This window comes from Lithobates pipiens, unplaced genomic scaffold (assembly GCF_037356315.1).
Source record: "Lithobates pipiens isolate NorthernLeopardFrog02 unplaced genomic scaffold, aLitPip1_a1.2 Scaffold_13, whole genome shotgun sequence".
NCBI lineage: Eukaryota > Metazoa > Chordata > Amphibia > Anura > Ranidae > Lithobates > Lithobates pipiens.
In genome coordinates, this window is record NW_027507718.1 from 436766915 (window position 1) to 436781712 (window position 14798).

Genomic DNA, 14798 nt, shown 5'->3' on the forward strand with positions numbered 1-14798 from the left:
ATCCCAATAAAATACATTTACATTTTTGGTTGGAACATGACAAAATGTGAAAAATGTTAAGCGGTGTGAATACTTTTTCAAAGTACTGTAGATGTGTATTGTGGAATATTGGATGCACCAATGACTAGAGGTTATGATATATACCAACCATGTCTGTCGCAAATGTTTAAACTCGTTCTATGTTTTATATGACTTGTGATATTTAATAAAAATGTTTCTGTTAAAAAATAAAATAGACAGTCCTATCACAGATATTATGCAATTAACAGACCATCCTGATCTATTTTCCCACAGCATTTATCTTTTCTTATAAAATACATTCCTCTGGATGGGAGCAGCAAGGATTAGCTGGGACCGACTCAAGTCTAAAGGAAGGATTGGATAACCAGTTCTGAAGAGATACCATTGGGGGGGTTCAATTGACTAGAGTGGTTGACTGGAGGATTCACAGTCGCCTAAAGGCCTGGGTAGAAATAGAGCAGTCTTTTGTTCAACTGGACATAGATTTCCAGGAAACATTTGGAGGAGACCTATTGTATTGAGTGAGTGAGTGACTTGTATAGCGCTACCTATGCAAACTGAATCGCCTCAGGGCGCTTGCTTGCCACCAGAGTCCATCTGCGGCTTTGCGTGGTCCTTTACCCTGTAAGGTCCTGACACGTTTACAAACACATACAACATTGACATACACATATTAAGGGCAATTTTTTATAGACAAGGTCTAATTAACTTACCAGCATGTCTTTGGAGTGTGGGAGGAAACCGGAGTACCCGGAGGAAACCCACGCAGGCACAGGGAGAACATGCAAACTCCAGGCAGATGGTGTCGTGGTCGGAATTTGAACCAGCGACCCTATTGCTGCTAGGTGAACGTGCTAACCACTACACCACTGTGCTGCCCTGTATTGTCCAGAATAGGACACAATTTGTGGGTGAGATAGTGCTATGGTATGCTCGGGAAATGGAGAGCCTATATTTAATATGAGGCATAGCAGAGGGAATGGCTGGGAGTATTTTGGAGGAGGGAGAACCAGGATTAAGGTCTTTGCTCATCTGATAGGTCTTTTCTCCCTCCTCTAACGTCACTTCACCCTTGCTCCCTTTTCTCCTTCCTTCTCCCTTCTTCTACCTGGCCACCTTCTCCTCCCCCCCCTTTTTTTTCTTTCCCCCCTCATTTCTTTCCTTACCCCCCCCCCCTTTGTTCCCTTTCTTTTGGCCCATGTGCTGCATGTGGCTCAAGATAGCTATGAATGTGGCCCAATACAGAACCGTAAACCTACCTTGAAAATGTTGATTTTGTGAGGGAATTTTTTTGTAAAAATGCATTTACACTTATGCCGCGTACACACGTAGCGGACTATCCGTCGGAATTAGTCCGGCGGACTTCCCACTGGACTGTCCGCTGGACTTTCCGAACGGGCTACTTGCCCACAACACGGCACTTTTTCAGCGAACTAATACGGCGTACTAAGTCCGCCGGACTATCCGCCGTACTTTTGAAATGAACGGACTCGCCCACACACGCGGAGGAAAGTCCGCTCATTTTGAGCGCGTCTCCAGGTAGGCGGGGCCCGCCAAGGAGGCGTCGCTGGCCCCGCCACCTGGCATGGACTTAAAGGGGAACCCCAATGCCGAAAAAATCGGCGTGGGGGTCCCCCCAGGTCCACATCAGACCCTTGTCCGAGTACGCTACCTGGCCGGCCAGGAAAGGGGGGGGACGAGCGAGCGCCCCTCCCTCCTGAGCCTTACCAGGCCTGCCCTTAACATGGGGGGTGCCTTGGGGAAGGGGGGGCGCGCGGTCTTCTGTCGCCGCCCCCCCTAGCTCTTTTACAGGCGGTGGCCCGGTCTTCTGTCGCCGCCTTCTGTTTTTCTCTTCAGATGTTGCCTCGTCGCTCTCTCTGCTCACAATGATGGGGACAAGGCGCGCGGTGACTTATATAGGGACATCACCGGATGATGTCCCCGCCTATTATGATGTCACAGTCCCAGCATCCTCTGGGACTGTGACATCATACTGGGTGGGGACATCATCCGGTGATGTCCCTATATAAGTCCCTGCGCGCCTTGTCCCCGTCATTGTGAGCAGAGAGAGTGACGAGGCAACATCTGAAGAGAAGAACAGAAGAACAGAAGGCGGCGACAGAAGACCGGGCCACCGCCTGTAAAAGAGCTAGAAGAAGGCGCGGTGGCCCGGCAAGAAGAACCGAAGAGGGGGACAAGACCCCCGAAGTTGGAAGAAGAGGGCGGCGGCGAAGAAGAAAGCCGGGCTCCTCCGCTAGCAAAAGAGCTAGCAGAAGATAGCGGAGGAGTCCGGCGAGAAGACCCCCGAAGACGAAAGACCCCCGGAGCTGTGCAATAAACTATTTTAACCCTTGTGTGTTTTTTATTTTTACTTTTTTCCACAGGTGAATGGGTAGGGGTACATTGTACCCCATACTCATTCACATAGGGTGGGGGGCCGGTATCCGGTATTAAAGAAGGCTCCCAGATTCCGATAAGCCCCCAGCCCACAGACCCCGACAACCAACGGCCAGGGTTATCGGGAAGAGGCCCTTGTCCTCATCAACATGGGGACAAGGTGCTTTGGGGTGGGGGGGCCGCGTGGCCCCCCTTCCCCAAGGCACCCCCCATGTTGAGGGCACGCGGCCTGGTATGGCTCAGGAGGGGGGGTGCTCGCTCGTCCCCCCCTTTCCTGGCCGGCCGGGTAGCGTGCTCGGACAAGGGTCTGATGTGGACCTGGGAGGGACCCCCACGCCGATTTTTACGGCATTGGGGTTCCCCTTTAAGTCCATGCCAGGTGGCGGGGCCAGTGACGCCTTCTTCACGGGCCCCGCCTACCTGGAGGCGCGCTTAAAATGAGCGGACTTTTCTCCGGGCGGGAAAAGTCTGTTCATTTCAAAAGAACAGCGGACTGGCATACGCACGGCCGGATTGTCCGCCGAAATGCGAGTCTGGCGGTAAGATTGGAGTGCAAAACTACTTTTCAAGTCCGCCGTAGTTTTGGGTAAAAAAAGTCCGCCGGAGGCTACACACGGGGGGATTGTCCGGCGGACTTGAGTTTGCTGGACTTTTCCACCGGATTGTTTGATCGTGTGTACGCGGCATTAGTGAACTCGTGTGGCCAAAGAAAAAAATGTCAGTGTCTCTTTACTAGACTTTTATAAGTTTTATCTTCCCACAGAAAAATCTAACACTCTTCACAATCACACCTTTTTCATGTCATCAGTTTTCGACAGCACCTACTTTTCTGAGCAACTATTTATTAATGATGAAGCACACAAAGAGCAAAATTAGAACCAAAATATCTGATGAGCACCTTGAAAAGTCATTGAGAATTACTACTACATCCATCAAAAAAGATATTGATGCATTAGTTGATCAAAAACAGTGTCAAATATCACACTAGTTTTATGTTGCCATCTTTTACTTTTATAATTTAAAAAAAATGACGTTTTATTACTCAGATAGGTATATTATTTATATCAGTGATCATTTACTTGTGAACTGCCCAACGTTTTCTGCTCATTAGCCATCCTTATTGTTAGTGTATTTTATATGTGGCCCAAGACAATTCCTCTTTTTCCAATGTGGCCCAGGAAGGTGAAAAGGTTGGACGCCCCTGCTGAAAAACATTTTAATTTGTTTAGGTGGATTCCTTCTCATATTGCCTTAATACCCCCCCCCCCCCTTTGGAGGGCCCATTCCCCTGGTGGGGACAGGTGTGTTCTATGGTCCCCTTTTCCTCCCTTATATTTATCACTATATGTTAGGCAGCTGGGTATCATAGCTGTGAGGTGATACCCGAGGCCCCAATTGAGGCATAAGTGGGTCTTCAGAACAACATCCAGTTTGATGAGGGGGAGAATATGGGTAGTAGCTTTTTACAGGTTTGGGGAACCTTTTGAAAGGCAGTATAATCCTGTATTGAACCTAGTTCTTTTGTAGTTTGATTTTCTGTTTTCATGTGTTAAATGACTTCACATATTTGTACAGGACATGCCTCCCTTTCTGCTATAGTCTACCATTTGTACTTGTACTGCTTGACATATATCCTGTATACATTCTTCTATAATCTATGACTTGTGAAGTGACTACAATAAACATTTTATGGAAAAATAAAGTAGGATGGAGAGCCTAGACACACCACCTGTCAAAGTTTTTTCTGCTGCATTTATGAATGGGCCATGGTGTGGACTTACATTGCAGAAAATAACTGGTAACAAATAGCCCTTTGTTGTAAATCAACGCCAAAAGCAATCTTTGCATTTCATTCATCCCTGTAACAGACTGGATGCTTTCTGTCTTACCTCTGTTTGGTCTGAGACATTGAGAATGAGTGCCCATAATTCACCACGGTGGGCTGTTGGGCATCCTTGGCGCACATACTGCTGAGCTGCAGCACTGTCATTTTCTTCGAGGACTAGAATTAAGAGAAACAAAAAACAAAGTATTTGTGAACCTTCCTTTTTCATGGCCTGGATTATGGGTTTTAGGATAACAGATCCAACATCGGTCCCATATGCAATGTGCAATAAATACACACTGCTTTACCAAGTTCTAGCAAAAAAATCGTAAAGTATAAGCTTACCACACATCAGAAATGCATGCATATACACTATATTTTCATACGTTTTGGGATGCCTGCCTTTACAAGCACATGAACTTTACTAGCATCTAGAGTTGGCCCACCCTTTGCAGCTATAACAGGTTCAACTCTTGTGGGAAGGCTGTCCACAAGGTTCAGGAGTGTGTATGGGAGTGTTTGACCATTGGCAAAGGTGTGCAGTCATGTTGGAACAGGAAGGGGCCATCCCCAAAAACTGTTCCCACAAAAGGAGCATGCAATTGTCCAAAATGTCTTGGTATGCTGACACCTTAAGTGTTCCCTTGGCTAAGCCCAACACCTGAAAAACCACCCCACACCATAATCCCCCCTCCACCAAATGATTTGGACCAGTGCACAAAGCAAGGTCCATATAGACATGGATGAGCGAGTCTGGGGTGGGGGAACGTGACTGGCCTGCACAGAGTTCTGACCTCAACCCGAAAGAACATCTTTGGGATGAATTAGAGCAGACACTGTGAGCCAGGCCTTCTAGAGCCTGACCTCACAAGTGCGTTTATGTAAGAATGGTCAAATATTCCCTTGGGCATATCTAGCTAAACCTTGTGGACAGCCTTTACAGAACAGTTGAAGCTGTTATAGTTGCAAATAGTGATGGCCGAACGGTTCGCCCGGCGGTCGTTTCGCGGCGAATTTCCGACTTTCGCCGTCCGCGGGTTCGAACGCCTTTTTCCGTCGTTCGCCCCGGCGGACTTACGTGTTTAATGTATACAAGAACTTTAACCTTTCGTGACACGTTTATCATGTGTTACAGGACAACCAATTGAGACATGACAGCTCATGGACACTTGGACATTCCCCCTAACCTATAAATACACCCGATCCGGTGGCCATTTTACATTCTTTCTTCTGTCACTGTAGGGAAAGGATCCTGTGTGGAGTAGGGACAGAGAAAACGCTAGCTATTTGGTACACAAAAGTTCTTTTCAGGACTGGTATAGGTGTTAGGTCAGCAGCCTGAGTTTCTTTTGTCAGTTTAGATAAAGGGACAGAGCGCTGTATGCTGCTATTTTAGGGACAGCTCAGCCAGATTAGTCTTTCTTCATCATCATCATCATCATCATCATTAGCTGTTACTATCAGGTCCACAAAAGAGCTGTTCCAGCTAATCGTTCCAGCCTACTCTTTTTTGCCAATTTGTATAGGGACAGGCAGGAAGCAGTGTGTCAGGCAGTGAGGATAATTTTAAAGACTTGCTGTTACTATTAGTTCCACAAAGGTTCTTTTCAGGACTGGTATCAGTGGTACGGTAATAGGCTTGTACACGTATAATATTCTTTCTTCCAAATATAGAAAGAATATTATACTTGACTGCTGCCCTTCTGCTGCAGTCTGCTAATCATTCACAACTCACTTGTTCCACAAAGCTCTTTATCAGGACTGGTAACTTGGTCTGTCTAGGGTGCTACGGTACATAGGCTTGGGTGCGGTACAGTCTGCTGTTCTGTAAGGACCGCTATCGGTCCACAATACATAGGGTTGCCGTGCACTACTGCTGACCGCTGCCCTATACTGCAGCAGTCCTTCATTGGTATAGGGACTGACGTACAGTCTGCTAATCACTAACACACAACCTGCTTGGTCCACAAAAGTTCTTATAAGGACTGGTAACTTGGTATAGGGTGCTACGGTACATAGGCCTGAGTGCGTTACAGTCTGCTGTTCTGTAAGGACCGCTATCGGTCCACAATACATAGGGTTGCCGTGCACTACTGCTGACCGCTGCCCTATACTGCAGCAGTCCTTCAGCGGTATAGGGACTGACGCACAGTCTGCTAAACACTAACACACAACCTGCTTGGTCCACAAAAGTTTTTATAAGGACTGGTAACTTGGTATAGGGTGCTACGGTACATAGGCCTGAGTGCAGTACAGTCTGCTGTTCTGTAAGGACCGCTATCGGTCCACAATACATAGGGTTGCCGTGCACTACTGCTGACCGCTGCCCTATACTGCAGCAGTCCTTCATTGGTATAGGGACTGACGTACAGTCTGCTAATCACTAACACACAACCTGCTTGGTCCACAAAAGTTCTTATAAGGACTGGTAACTTGGTATAGGGTGCTACGGTACATAGGCCTGAGTGCGTTACAGTCTGCTGTTCTGTAAGGACCGCTATCGGTCCACAATACATAGGGTTGACGTGCACCACTGCTGACCGCTGCCCTATACTGCAGCAGTCCTTCAGCGGTATAGGGACTGACGTACAGTCTGCTAAACACTAATACACAACCTGCTTGGTCCACAAAAGTTCTTATAAGGACTGGTAACTTGGTATAGGGTGCTACGGTACATAGGCTTGAGTGCGGTACAGTCTGCTGTTCTGTAAGGACCGCTATCGGTCCACAATAGATAGGGTTGACGTGCACCACTGCTGACCGCTGCCCTATACTGCAGCAGTCCTTCAGCGGTATAGGGACTGACGCACAGTCTGCTAAACACTAACACACAACCTGCTTGGTCCACAAAAGTTTTTATAAGGACTGGTAACTTGGTATAGGGTGCTACGGTACATAGGCCTGAGTGCGTTACAGTCTGCTGTTCTGTAAGGACCGCTATCGGTCCACAATACATAGGGTTGCCGTGCACTACTGCTGACCGCTGCCCTATACTGCAGCAGTCCTTCATTGGTATAGGGACTGACGTACAGTCTGCTAATCACTAACACACAACCTGCTTGGTCCACAAAAGTTCTTATAAGGACTGGTAACTTGGTATAGGGTGCTACGGTACATAGGCCTGAGTGCGTTACAGTCTGCTGTTCTGTAAGGACCGCTATCGGTCCACAATACATAGGGTTGACGTGCACCACTGCTGACCGCTGCCCTATACTGCAGCAGTCCTTCAGCGGTATAGGGACTGACGTACAGTCTGCTAAACACTAATACACAACCTGCTTGGTCCACAAAAGTTCTTATAAGGACTGGTAACTTGGTATAGGGTGCTACGGTACATAGGCTTGAGTGCGGTACAGTCTGCTGTTCTGTAAGGACCGCTATCGGTCCACAATACATAGGGTTGCCGTGCACTACTGCTGACCGCTGCCCTATACTGCAGCAGTCCTTCATTGGTATAGGGACTGACGTACAGTCTGCTAATCACTAACACACAACCTGCTTGGTCCACAAAAGTTCTTATAAGGACTGGTAACTTGGTATAGGGTGCTACGGTACATAGGCCTGAGTGCGTTACAGTCTGCTGTTCTGTAAGGACCGCTATCGGTCCACAATACATAGGGTTGCCGTGCACTACTGCTGACCGCTGCCCTATACTGCAGCAGTCCTTCATTGGTATAGGGACTGACGTACAGTCTGCTAATCACTAACACACAACCTGCTTGGTCCACAAAAGTTCTTATAAGGACTGGTAACTTGGTATAGGGTGCTACGGTACATAGGCCTGAGTGCGTTACAGTCTGCTGTTCTGTAAGGACCGCTATCGGTCCACAATACATAGGGTTGACGTGCACCACTGCTGACCGCTGCCCTATACTGCAGCAGTCCTTCAGCGGTATAGGGACTGACGTACAGTCTGCTAAACACTAATACACAACCTGCTTGGTCCACAAAAGTTCTTATAAGGACTGGTAACTTGGTATAGGGTGCTACGGTACATAGGCTTGAGTGCGGTACAGTCTGCTGTTCTGTAAGGACCGCTATCGGTCCACAATACATAGGCTTGCCGTGCACTACTGCTGACCGCTGCCCTATACTGCAGCAGTCCTTCATTGGTATAGGGACTGACGTACAGTCTGCTAATCACTAACACACAACCTGCTTGTTCCACAAAAGTTCTTATAAGGACTGGTAACTTGGTATAGGGTGCTACGGTACATAGGCTTGAGTGCGGTACAGTCTGCTGTTCTGTAAGGACCGCTATCGGTCCACAATAGATAGGGTTGACGTGCACCACTGCTGACCGCTGCCCTATACTGCAGCAGTCCTTCAGCGGTATAGGGACTGACGTACAGTCTGCTAAACACTAATACACAACCTGCTTGGTCCACAAAAGTTCTTATAAGGACTGGTAACTTGGTATAGGGTGCTACGGTACATAGGCTTGAGTGCGGTACAGTCTGCTGTTCTGTAAGGACCGCTATCGGTCCACAATAGATAGGGTTGACGTGCACCACTGCTGACCGCTGCCCTATACTGCAGCAGTCCTTCAGCGGTATAGGGACTGACGTACAGTCTGCTAAACACTAATACACAACCTGCTTGGTCCACAAAAGTTCTTATAAGGACTGGTAACTTGGTATAGGGTGCTACGGTACATAGGCTTGAGTGCGGTACAGTCTGCTGTTCTGTAAGGACCGCTATCGGTCCACAATACATAGGGTTGCCGTGCACTACTGCTGACCGCTGCCCTATACTGCAGCAGTCCTTCATTGGTATAGGGACTGACGTACAGTCTGCTAATCACTAACACACAACCTGCTTGTTCCACAAAAGTTCTTATAAGGACTGGTAACTTGGTATAGGGTGCTACGGTACATAGGCTTGAGTGCGGTACAGTCTGCTGTTCTGTAAGGACCGCTATCGGTCCACAATAGATAGGGTTGACGTGCACCACTGCTGACCGCTGCCCTATACTGCAGCAGTCCTTCAGCGGTATAGGGACTGACGTACAGTCTGCTAAACACTAATACACAACCTGCTTGGTCCACAAAAGTTCTTATAAGGACTGGTAACTTGGTATAGGGTGCTACGGTACATAGGCTTGAGTGCGGTACAGTCTGCTGTTCTGTAAGGACCGCTATAGGTCCACAATAGATAGGGTTGACGTGCACCACTGCTGACCGCTCACCTATACTGCAGCAGTCCTTCAGCGGTATAGGGACTAAGAGTTTTGTCACAGGGTCATTTAAAAAATGACATGCAGAGGAAGAGGCAGGCCCTTCCGCAGGGGTGGTAGGGGTAGGGCAGGAGCAACAGGCTTGAGCCAAAGTGGGAAGTTGCAGAAGGTGCGTTCAATTACTTTAAAGGATGCACCAGACTTGGTTGAGTGGCTCGCTCAGCCTTACTCTTCTGCACCCTCCTCATCCTCTCGATCTGCACCCTCTTCTTCACTCTCTGCTATGTGCACCCCCAAAGACACTACCACCAACAACACGACCACCACCACCACCACCACATACCTTCCGCTTGAGTCACTGGAATTATTTTCCGATCCATATCAAGAGGACATTTCTGATGCGCAGCCACTCTTGGTATTGGATCAGGAAGAGGAGGTAGCAACAAGCGCTACTCAGCAGTCTGACGCCAGTACCCAGATCAGCCCAAGGAGGAGGTTGGTCCCCGGTGTTGCTGCCTACTCTACTTATAGCGGTGGGGAAGGTGACGTTGATGATGACGTGTCTAGTGATGTCACGTGGGTGCCCACAAGAGAGGAAGAGGAGGGGAGTTCAGAGGGAGATATGGACCAGCAGATAGGGAGGAGAAGCAGCAATGACTTACATTGCACAGCAGGGACAAAGCAGACTGCAAATGTATCAGGAGCGAGTCATCGACCATGTACGGTCACATCTGGCGCTCCCAGGACACCGGCACATGGCTCCGCAGTGTGGGCTTTTTTTAACGTGTCCGCTGCTGACAATAGCGTTGCCATCTGCAATCTTTGCAGTCAACGCGTTAGTCGCGGTAAGCCCAATACTCACCTAGGGACGACCGCCTTAAGAAGGCACATGAGCAGCCATCACCGAGCCCAGTGGGAGCAACGGAACACACAAAGCCACACTGCAGGCTCTCACCGTCCAGCCTCGTCTTCTACTTCTCCTTCTCCTCTCTCCTCACAATTGTCCTCCACTCCACCTTCCATCACGCCAAGCTCACATTTTTCTGCAAAAAGGCAGGCTTCCGTGGGCCTAATGTTTGAGCGTAAAAAAATGATGACGCCGGATAACCCTCTTGCCCAACGGTTGGCGGCTGGCTTGTCAGAACTCATAGCCCGCCAACTACTGCCATATAAACTGGTGGACTCGGAGGCCTTTCGCAAATTTGTGGCCATTGGAACACCACAATGGAAGGTCCCAGGAAGGAAGTATTTCTCAGAGAAGGGCATCCCAGAGCTATATGGCCATGTTCAGCGGCAAGTGAATGTATCTCTGGCACACAGTGTCGGTGCCAAGATACATCTGACCACAGACACGTGGTCTAGCAAACACGGGCAGGGAAGGTATATCAGTTTTACTGCCCACTGGGTGAACCTTCTGACGGCCGTCAAGCATGTAACCCGTGGCACCCGTGTAGATTTGGTTTTACCGCCACGGATTGCATGCAGGCCTGACTCTTCTTCTCCTCCTCCTACTCCATCCTCCTCCCTCTCCTCCTCAGCTGCCTCCTCCTTTTCCGCTGCTAGCGTCTCTTCCACTGCACCGCCCAAGCTCCCCAGAACCTATTCCACATGCCAGGTGAGACGTTGCCATGCCGTGCTGCGTCTGTTGTGCCTGGAAGCAAAGAGCCACACTGGCCCGGCACTCCTTTCAGCTTTGCGTTCACAGGCAGATGAGTGGCTAACACCGCTCAATTTGACAGTTGGTAAAGTGGTGTGTGACAACGGTGCCAATCTGCTTAGCGCATTGAAACAGGGCAAAATCACGCACGTGCCGTGCATGGCACACGTCTTAAACTTGGTCGTGCAGCGATTCCTTGTCAAATACCCTGGGGTCCAGGACATCTTGCGGCAGGCAAGGAAAATCTCGGCCCATTTCAGAAGATCTTACACGGCCATGGCTCGCCTTGCTGACATTCAGCGGCGACACCATCTGCCGGTCAGACGTCTTATTTGCGATTGCCCGACGCGATGGAACTCAACCTTCTATATGCTTGATAGGCTGCTCCAGCAGAAACGTGCAGTTAACGTCTACCTGTATGAACTCTGCGAAAGAAACGGTTCTGGGGAGCTGGGTTTTTTTTCACCGCGCCAGTGGCTGCTCATGCGCGACACATGCAGACTTCTGCGGCCATTTGAGGAGATCACCAAACTGGTCAGTCGCAGCCATGGCGCCATCAGTGACATGGTACCTTATGCCTTCTTTCTGGAGCGTGCATTGCGTCGTGTCATTGATCAGGCTGTGGAGGAGCAGGAGCGGGAAGATGAGGAAGTCGCAATGCTGGATGAATTCCCAGGGGGGGCTACTCTATCTGAGACAAGTCAACAACAGGAGTCTGATGAGGAGTCAGAGGAGGATGGTGCCGGGGCGGATGAGCAGGAGCAAGAAGAGCATGCTTTAAACCTTTCTGGGATCCCTGTTGTGCGAGGATGGGGAGAGGAGAATGAAGAGGACGACATTATCCTGGATGATGAGCAGGAGCCAGGCCACCACACCGCTTCCACTTTAGTGCAAATGGGGGCCTTCATGCTCCAGTGTTTTAATAGGGACCCCCGTATAAAAAGCATGAGGGTCAAGGACCAGTACTGGGTGGCAACGTACTTAGACCCCCGGTACAAACACAAAATGGCGGAAATGTTACCGCCGTCGCAGAGGGCTGTCAGAATGCAGCACTTCCAGGCCTTGCTTCGAGAAATGCTGCATTCTGCTTTTGCGTGCGCTGGCAGAGGAGCAATTCCCACTCCCAGAGAAGGATTTGCGGGTACCAATCCAACAGCGCCTGCAAGAAGAGGCCGGTTTGAAGATGTGTTGGTGACTTCGGATATGAGGTCATTCTTTCAGCCGACCCATCGACAGGTGTCATCCGGATCCAGCATCAGGGAACGCCTAGACCGTCAGGTGTCCGACTACATTGGGTTAACGGCCGATGTGGACGCTCTGAGGAGTGATGAACCCCTAGACTACTGGGTGGGCAGGCTTGACCTCTGGCCAGAGCTTGCCCAATTTGCAATCGAACTGTTGGCTTGCCCCTCATCCAGTGTCCTGTCCGAAAGGACGTTCAGCGCAGCAGGGGGGATTGTGACCGATAAGCGTACTCGCCTAGCTCACCACAGTGTTAACTACCTCACATTTCTAAAAATGAATGAGGCATGGATCTCGGAGGAATTCAACACATGTGATCAGTAGACCATGTATATGTCTATAAACAATTTTTGGAATCAAGCACACAGACCTTCTTAATTCATTTGGCTCACTTCCCTGACCCAAAAAAGCACACCGTACTATATGCCCCTACCCTCCTCTTTGAAGAGGTTGAGCGGTGTCATATTTCTACTGGGGCTGCTTATTATGAGGGGTTCCCACCATCCCTGTGCTGTGCTGACTTCCTCCTGGGTGTTCTTATTATGAGGGGCTCCCACCATCCCTGTGCTGTGCTGACTTCCTCCTGGGGGTTCTTATTATGAGGGGATCACACCATCCCTGTGCTGTGCTGACTTCCTCCTGGGGCTGCTTACGGTGCTGCTGTCAGCGCTGTATGTCACGGAGCTGCTGTCAGCGCTGTATGTCACGGAGCTGCTGTCAGCGCTGTATGTCACGGAGCTGCTGTCAGCGCTGTATGTCACGGAGCTGCTGTCAGCGCTGTATGTCACGGAGCTGCTGTCAGCGCTGTATGTCACGGAGCTGCTGTCAGCGCTGTATGTCACGGAGCTGCTGTCAGCGCTGTATGTCACGGAGCTGCTGTCAGCGCTGTATGTCACGGAGCTGCTGTCAGCGCTGTATGTCACGGAGCTGCTGTCAGCGCTGTATGTCACGGAGCTGCTGTCAGCGCTGTATGTCACGGAGCTGCTGTCAGCGCTGTATGTCACGGAGCTGCTGTCAGCGCTGTATGTCACGGAGCTGCTGTCAGCGCTGTATGTCACGGAGCTGCTGTCAGCGCTGTATGTCACGGAGCTGCTGTCAGCGCTGTATGTCACGGTGCTGCTGTCAGCGCTGTATGTCACGGAGCTGCTGTCAGCGCTGTATGTCACGGAGCTGCTGTCAGTGCTGTATGTCACGGAGCTGCTGTCAGCGCTGTATGTCACGGAGCTGCTGTCAGCGCTGTATGTCACGGTGCTGCTGTCAGCGCTGTATGTCACGGAGCTGCTGTCAGCGCTGTATGTCACGGAGCTGCTGTCAGCGCTGTATGTCACGGAGCTGCTGTCAGCGCTGTATGTCACGGAGCTGCTGTCAGCGCTGTATGTCACGGAGCTGCTGTCAGCGCTGTATGTCACGGTGCTGCTGTCAGCGCTGTATGTCACGGAGCTGCTGTCAGCGCTGTATGTCACGGAGCTGCTGTCAGTGCTGTATGTCACGGAGCTGCTGTCAGCGCTGTATGTCACGGAGCTGCTGTCAGCGCTGTATGTCACGGAGCTGCTGTCAGCGCTGTATGTCACGGTGCTGCTGTCAGCGCTGTATGTCACGGAGCTGCTGTCAGCGCTGTATGTCACGGAGCTGCTGTCAGCGCTGTATGTCACGGAGCTGCTGTCAGCGCTGTATGTCACGGAGCTGCTGTCAGCGCTGTATGTCACGGAGCTGCTGTCAGCGCTGTATGTCACGGTGCTGATGTCAGTGCTCTGTATTACGGTGCTGCTGTCAGTGCTCTGTATCTCCTGCACCCTCTTGTTTGCCTACCCTGGTCCCTGACCTTCCCTCTCCTCCATTGCCTTCATTAGCTCCATAGTCCTGAATTGTCAGAACAATTTCCCAAATAAAAAAAAAATGCTTGTAGTTATCGATCCCAAATTCACCTCATACATGTATTATGCTATTGTCCAGGTGGTGGGACTACGTGCTACCCCCTAATAATTACCCCGTGGCCGCAAATTCGACCTAAAGGTTTGCGAAATTCGCCTCCCATTGAAGTCAATGGAGCCCGCGGCGAACGGTCGTTTTCGCGAACGTTTGTGTCCGTTCGCGTTTCGCGTTCGCGAAACGTCCCGTCGGAAGTTCGTCCATCACTAGTTGCAAAGGCTTGGCCAACTAAGCACTGAACCCTACAGATTAAGACTAGGATGCCATTAAAGTTAATGTACAAGCAGGCGTCACAATACTTTTGACAATTTAGTGCATGTCTTGCCTGTTAAAAAATGTGCGATTTTGTCCAGCTAGTTTTCGAACTGAAACCTTCCTGCCAGACACTCTAAAAGGCTCTTTTACTTTTCACCAATGCAGTCAAAGCAAAACAGCTTGATCAAGTCTATGACTTGATTTTGAGAGACCAGCATCTCTCTTAGGAGGTCATCTCTGCAATCTCTTATTCAATTAGAAGACTCCATTTGTTAGATTCAAAGCCCTGTGCAAAG

The 14798-nt window shown here is 49.8% G+C and overlaps 1 protein-coding gene across 1 annotated transcript in view; it reads right to left on the reverse strand.

The window, feature by feature from the left end:
• Window positions 1–14798, reverse strand: part of TBC1D19 (TBC1 domain family member 19) — a 259514-nt gene that overhangs the window by 144512 nt on the left and 100204 nt on the right. The window contains exon 11 of the mRNA XM_077477677.1: window positions 4308–4420. Coding sequence (XP_077333803.1) covers window positions 4308–4420 — 113 coding nt within the window. The remainder of the gene's footprint in view (window positions 1–4307; window positions 4421–14798) is intronic.